Below are 7,212 nucleotides of genomic sequence, written 5' to 3'. Positions count from 1 at the left end.
TGATTTGAGGCGTGCTTATGGTATCCATTATAACAATCTAAAGATTCACGAGCTGGGTGAGGACGCTGATGTTTTTAGCAGTGCGTTCTCACCGCTAGGTTTTTGGGGTTGTTCTCTGTGAGGGGTAGTTGAGAGCTAAAATGAGGATACCGTTCTCAAAGCTTACCTGTGATTTTTTGTGAAAAAGCACCCTGCCAGTTCGTTAGTAATACCTGGCCCTTGCTTAGGGTTTTTGACTTGTTGAATGAGAGTGGTGAGTACCGCATTGGTGTTACAGATATTGTTGAGCACTTTGCGGTGAAAAGATCTAGAGCTAACAATTTTAGCTTATAGACTTTGACTGGGAAGTCAAGCGTTCTGGATGGTGTAAGCAACGAGCCTTGGGAGAGAAGGCCATTGTTATTAATTGGAAATTTTTGTGCTAGTGTGCTAGTGGGGTTGGTATACACACTAGGATTTGCAATTTCACCGGTACGTGCTAGGTTGTATGGTTTAACCACGCCTTTGTTTTGTATGTTGATGAATTTGTGTTATAACGAACTAACCTTTGCCTTTCTTATGTGTAGAGGTCGCTATTGCCAGAAAGAAAGGGTGCAGTGTGATAGAGAAGTTTGCTTGCCTGACTCATGCTGAGAAGCGAGAGAAGTTGCCTGAAGTGGACAGCTATTTTGTGGAAAGAGGAGGATGCGGGATCAGGGCAAAGAGGAGGCAGCAGAAGAAGAGGTCCAGAGGTCAAGGCATTACCCAGTCATCTAGTAGTTCGAGCATGGAGCGGGAAGACAGCGGGATAGTGAGTAGGGAGCAGAGGAGGAAAAATGGTGGTGGGTCAGTGTGACCTAGTGAAGGAGCTGGTGGTACTGGGAAGTGACCTGAAATGGATAGGTCTACTACTGGTGGAAGGGGGAGAGGTCAGGAGAGCTTCCCCGTTGATGTGGAGGACATCTCATTCGTTCCTTGTGAGCGAAAGAGTTCCCTGAAGAGGAAGGCTGATGAGCCTATTTCAAAGGCTGTGAAGGTCGCTAGAATGGTTGAGGTCATCCTTGGTAGCAGTTCTGGTGCAGCTAGTGGGGAACGAACTGGGGGGAAGACAGCTCGTTCTTCCCGATCTAAGTCCTCGGTGGACTTTAGCGTTCTGGGTCTTGGGGATGCTGGTACTGTTACTGAGAAGGTGAAGGAGAAAGCTCCTAGTGTGAAAGTCGGGAAGGGTCATCTTAGTTATGGTGGGGATGACCTAGAGCGTAACCTCATTTATGTCAACAAGTGAACTGGCCGGGAGGTGACCGTGAAGATCGAGGTCGGACTGCAGTTATAAGTCCGCACCTGTAGCGTCATGCTTGCTAGAAGGGATTATGCTGGATGGTGATTGAAAGGATCTAGATTTGAAGGATTTGGCTGAGAACCTGCGATCGTTGGACCGGGTTCACTGCTTGGTAAGTGCTTTACCGCGACCTGAAGATGAGGCTTTGTTTGTACGAGCTTTATTTGTGTTTCTAACCGTGTTCACTTGGCTGTAGATTATAGCTGGGTACCAGAAGATGAAGACTGTTGTTCAGTTTGCGGAGATGGAGAAAGGCGAGTTGGAGAAGCTGAGGGACGAGCTTGCCAGTATTCATGTGGTGCAACAGGCTGAACAACAAGAGTTGAATGACCTAAGGGGCCAAGTCGTTTCCCTTTCCTTGCATTGCACGATCGCAGATAACTGGGCGAGCGATCTGGAAGGGAAGTTGACCACGACCAATGACTTCACTAACAAGTGTAAGAGTGTGGTAGTATAGGCTAAGGAGGCGTACGAGCGTATGTTCACCAAATTAGAGGAGCTAGAGGACATGCATGAGGAGCTGGGGGTAGAGCATGAACAGCTCAAGGAGGAGTATGCTCGTATGGTTGCGGGCCAGAAGGAGGCCGCTCCAACCGTAGATGCTAGCATCGTTCGTGCTATGGTACCCGCTACTACTGCTCCTGTTGATGATTTGCCTGAGGAGACTGAGGTGGGAATGACCACTGAAATCTCTCTTGTCTTGACCTCGCTCCAGGTTGCCCCTAGCTCTTTATTGGATCGGTTTCAAGTTGATGAGTTAATCCATTCTTTGTAAGAGTTTATGTTTCTTTGATTGGCCGTGGGCCTGATACATTAGAATTGATTACCTGGGGAAACTTAGGCAGTTCGCTTCTATGATGTGTTTTGAACAAGATTGAATGAACTAGTTTCCCGGATTGTTTTGTGCAGTTCGTTGTGTGACGAATGCTTGCTAGTCGAGTTGGTTTTCTGGGACGTCACAACAATTCGGCTAGCAGATGAACTGGTTTCCTGAGCCTGTTCAGGCAGTTCGTTTCTTTGTCTTTATGAAATGCATGCTTTTTCTTATTGCTCTTTGCTTGATGCCTTGAATGTATATTGCCTGATGTTGTTGCGTTGTATTGCGTTGCATGTTCCAATTAGTAGGAAGTGTCCAGGCAATGTAGCCTATTAACTCGAGAGAGTGTCCTACTCGTAGAGAGCATGCTGCATGTTGTTATGTTCTACGGAGAGAGGATTGTTGCACGTGGGTGGAACGTGGGAGGATGTGAACCGTTTGAGAGAGCCAGAAATGGTAACCTCCCTATTTTTGGAATTTGAAAATATGGCGGTATACGCGGCACGTCATTTAGGGTTTCATTATATTTATGGAATGCCTTGGGAAGTGAAACGGTTCACCCGAAAAGACTTTTTTTGTGAGAGGTTTAGGGGTACTGGTTCGTCACTTTCCTCAAGCTAGTTGCCAAAGTTCTTGCCAAAGCTCTCGTCGAAGCTCTTGCCCAAGTTCTCTAGCGTGTCAGGTTTGTTTTTGACTTCTTGTCATTTCTTTTCGGTGTGATATGTAAGCTTAGTACGCTTCTTTTGCTGACCTTTGTGTTGTCAACAGAGTGTAGCATGTCGAGGGCAGATGGTGATGACTTTGACTCTTTGGTCCCCCCAATGGGAGGGGTGAGGGAGACCTCTCCGTTCGTCATGGAGGAGATTGAATTCGTGCCACGTCGTTCACGGAATCTGGGTAAGTGGAAGGCAGTCTCTGCTGAAACGAGGGCCACAAAACGATCTAAAAATGTGGGTCACTCTGCTTCTAGTTCACGCAAGTGAACTGGAGGTGTGGTGTTCAGGGATAAGGGTGGAATTCGAGCTAATCAAGCCGAGCTTTAGTGTGCTCAGGCTCGGCTCGAAAATAAAAAGAGAGGCTCAGGCTCGGCTCGAGTTTAGTGGCGAGCTTTAAAATAGGCTTGAGATCGGCTCAAATGATATATAGAAAGCTCGGCTCGAGCTCAACTCGTTTGTTATACGAGCTTGTCAGGCTTGAAATCTGAATATGCAATACAAAATTAAATAACCCACATTCATAAAGTATAAGTGATTGTCTGAAGCTTTCTAGGCTTGAAATCTGATTATAAAGTACAAAATAAAAAGACTCCCAGCCAGGGAACCACTTACTGACTTACATTCATAAATCATAACTGACTGACATACTACCATTACTGACTTACATTCATAACTAAACTGACTGACATACTAACATTGCATACCAAAAAATCAAAAACATCTTTAGATGTCTTAAAAGATCATAAGTACAAGATTTGGTCTGTGGAATTGTGATTTTAAGGAAAAAAAAAGAACAAAAGGTGGGCACCACTTTGATCCTAGTTCAATCTACTTGGTAACTTGGACAAGCTTTCCCACCATCACACATTTGAAGCTTTAGTCTACACAAAAAAGAATGAAGCCCAGTCTGCACAAAAAGGGATCATGGCTAGGCTAATCTACACAAAAAAGAATCAAGGCCAGTCTGCACAAAAACGAATCAAGGCCAGGCCCGTCTACACAAAAAATAATCAATACCAGTCTGCACAAAAAAGAATCAAGGTCATGTTCAATAATTTGTTTAGCTACAATTAATATACAAAAACATTAACTATATAAAGCATTATAATTATTAGACAACCAGTAAAGTAAAAGACAACTTACATTTATTTTACAAAACAAAATGCAAATGGTGATTAGGATTAGAAGAAACACCTTTACAATAGTGGAGGCGTGGAGCAAATTAAGCTATGTGGCCTAACCCTGCAAAGTTAGCACCACTATGAGTGTATTTAATGCACTAAAGTTTTAGTAATATTGAACTTACATAAAAAAATATATATATACTTACATTCACAGATTTGCCAATCCCAAATTCAGTTCGCAACCAATCTCCGGTACAAACCAATGCTTCTATTGTTTCCGCACTCAATGAACTTCGATGATCATCAATGACTCTACCAACAGCACTAAAGGCACTCTCAGAAGCCATCGAAGTCACCGGGATCGAAAGAATGTCCCGAGCCATTTTTGAAAGGATCCGAAACTTCAAAGTGTTCGCTTTCCACCAGTTTAGAACATCAAAAGTACCATCACAGCCAACATAGATGCCTTCTTCCAAATACACTTCTATCTCAGACTTAGCATTTGATTCACAATTTGTTTTCGTGGACCACATTTCAAATTCACACCTCGACTCGGCTATCTCACTTGAGCTGCTACTTCTAGCTCCACTCTCTTGGTTAATATTACCCCCCTCTGCTTCTTTGGATACATAATCCTCAAAAAGCTCAATCATTGAATCACAAACAACTTTAAGTTTATCTTCAGCAGTTTGGGTGGGATAAAGTTTGTTAAAAGCATACTCGATATATTTCAATTTGTTTCGGGGGTCTAGGGCAGCACCTATTGCCATCAAAAGGTTGCATTCTTCCCAATATTTATCAAATTTGTCTTTCATGGCTTTTACCATACGAGCCATCCATTCTCTAGTATCCACAGACATTTGCAACAAGATATGTTTTATCTTCCAAATTTCAGGAAAAAACAGATTAGAAGTTGGATAGAATTGACCAGAAAATGCTTTTGTTGCATCATTAAAGATCTTCAAAAACTTGCATACCTCCGAAGCTCTTGCCCATTCATCCTCAGATGGTAATCACTCATATTGAGAGTCTCTAACTTTGTACCTTGGAAATACTTCTTTAAAGAGAAGTGCAGACCTCAACATGTCATATGTTGAGTTCTACCTAGTGGATACATCCAGAACCAAAGATTGGGTGGTTGTCAACTTCAATTGTTTCACAATCTCATTAAACTTGTGAAGTCGTGAAGGGGTCAATGTGACATACTTCACACTTTCATGAACATTCTCCATAGCACGTTTGATCTCTTTCAAGCCATCTTGCACCATAAGATTCAGAATATGTGCACAACACCTAACATGGAATATTTTACCACCAAAATAAAGGTTCTCTCCAAAACTAGTCAAGAGGCTAGTAACAACTGCATCGTTTGCAGAGGCATTATCAAGTGTAATGGAAGACACTTTTTCCTCGATCCCCCACACACTAAGACATTGAAAAATGCAATCAGCAATGTTAACTCCAGTGTGAGGTGGAAAGTAACAAAAGCTCAAGACACGCTTTTGGAGCTTCCACTCTGAGTCCACAAAGTGACCGGTGAGGCACATATAACTAACGGTTTGGTTAGAGGTCCACAAATCAGATGTTAAACCAATCTTCCCAATATTACCCAATGTTGACCTCAACTTCGACTTCTCACATTCATAGACTTTCAAACAGTAATCTCTAATAGGTTTGCGATTAATTGGATCAAAACAAGGATTGAGAACTTTACAAAACAGCACAAACAATTCATGTTCTACCATCTTAAAAGGATACTCATGCGCAATGATGGCCTTTGCTAAAATATTTATTGCTTTTTGTTGATCAAATTTATATGTAGTCAAGCCATCATTACTATCAAATGAAAAAAGAGATTGTTTGGGACCTTTACCTTGACCAGAAATCGCAGCAATACGAGGTATACAAATAGGTATGTGCCTTTTAAGATGACTTGTTGGCCCCCCATCAGTATAAGAAAGCCTTAGCTTGCAATGTTTACATTCAGCCTTCTTTATGCCTTCGACAATTACTTCTATAAATTCCTTCCAAACAACGGATGTCTTGGCCCTAACCTTCTTCTTTGGATTCTCAAATTGTTCGTGTTGTTTGTGTGAAATTTCTTGCTGTGTTACTCCACTTTGATGTTCAGTAGTAGAAGTGCTTGGCATTTGCAAGGGCGTACTTGAAACAAGTTCAGGTTGCAAATCAGACATATCTAGTCAAAAGTTTCAAACCAATCAGTTTTTAAGAAGAAAGTAAAAAAATGAATAATCAATCACAAGAAATAAACAATCAATTCATGCGTCCCTAGAAAAAATAAACAATTACAAGATTTCAACCGAGAATGAATTGAAAGAAGCTAAGAAGCCAGTCCGAAAATCACTTTCTCTCACCCATTCAAAAATGGAATTAGTCTCAAGTCTCAACACAACCACAACCAACTATACTAATCGGTGAAACCTACCAGACCATGTTAAAAGAATCAATCGATCAATTTCTCAACGAAATTAGCCGAGGCATTACTTATTTTTCAGGTTTTGTTTCAATTTTCTTTCATTTACTACATGCTAGAGTTGACCCACCACTTGAAACTATCCCCTCTGCAGTTAGTTTTAAAACTAGTGTTGTACACAATAGTGTCGTCCTGTTTTGCAGTAGAAAATAATTGGGCCTCACAACTGGAACCCCTAATTTGACAAGTTTGTTAATAATTTAAGAGGCTCACAAAGTACTGTATAACCCCAGCATCGCAGAGTGTGCACAAAAGCTTTGTAGAAAATGAAAATGATGTTGTATGTTAAAAATGGACAAGCATACTGCTCCAGATTATTCCAGAAACAATGACATTTAAAATTCAACCATACATGAACAATGACATGGTGTTGACTGTTGAATTAAGAGAGGAAGGAGAAAAGTAATTATAAATTACTCAAGGGATCGAAATGAGAAAAGAAAATTCAACTCCTAATTTTTAGGAAATAGATATAAAGACTTGTTTCAGTTACTTACTTGTTCTGTTTCTTGTAATGGTTTGAAATCTATTGATGTGATTTCTCCCATGTTTTATGAGTTGTGGAAAGTGGGGTTGTTTCAGTTATTGGGGAAGAAAAACGCTGACAAGAAAGAGGGATAAGCTAATCCATTCCTGCACAGTACAAACACAAACAATAAATTGAAATAAAATGGATGACCAAAAACCAAAGAGAAGAAAAAAAAAGAAAAGAAAATAGAGTGAGAGTGGTGAACTTGTCTTGG

The 7,212-nt window shown here is 41.2% G+C and overlaps 2 protein-coding genes across 2 annotated transcripts; both read right to left on the bottom strand.

The window, feature by feature from the left end:
- Nucleotides 1-3,804: 3,804 nt before the first annotated feature.
- LOC147517497 (zinc finger BED domain-containing protein RICESLEEPER 2-like) lies at nt 3,805-4,835 on the bottom strand. Its single transcript, XM_086593617.1, has 2 exons — nt 4,182-4,835; nt 3,805-3,846 (listed from the first exon to the last, which is right to left on the bottom strand). Exons 1-2 carry the CDS (start codon nt 4,833-4,835, stop codon nt 3,805-3,807), a joined length of 696 nt encoding a protein of 231 aa, XP_086449743.1.
- Nucleotides 4,836-5,075: 240 nt separating this feature from the next.
- On the bottom strand, nt 5,076-6,170 carry LOC147517496 (zinc finger BED domain-containing protein RICESLEEPER 2-like). The gene has a single exon (XM_086593616.1). The coding sequence runs from the start codon at nt 6,168-6,170 to the stop codon at nt 5,076-5,078; it is 1,095 nt and encodes a 364-aa protein (XP_086449742.1).
- Between the last annotated feature and the right edge of the window lie 1,042 nt (nt 6,171-7,212).

This window comes from Coptis chinensis, chromosome 2, assembly GCF_015680905.1.
Source record: "Coptis chinensis isolate HL-2020 chromosome 2, ASM1568090v1, whole genome shotgun sequence".
NCBI classification, from domain to species: Eukaryota; Viridiplantae; Streptophyta; class Magnoliopsida; order Ranunculales; family Ranunculaceae; genus Coptis; species Coptis chinensis.
The sequence above is the reverse complement of the archived record's forward strand: the minus strand, read 5'-3'. Positions and strand labels throughout refer to the sequence as shown.

Coding starts and splice junctions, on each gene's coding strand:
- LOC147517497 (XM_086593617.1), bottom strand. CDS start 4,835: ATGTCTGTGGATACTAGAGAATGGATGGCTCGTATGGTAAAAGCCATG. Junction 3,847..4,181: donor GGATTGGCAAATCTGTGAAT/GTAAGTATATAT, acceptor TTTTTTGTGTAG/ACGGGCCTGGCCTTGATTCG.
- LOC147517496 (XM_086593616.1), bottom strand. CDS start 6,170: ATGTCTGATTTGCAACCTGAACTTGTTTCAAGTACGCCCTTGCAAATG.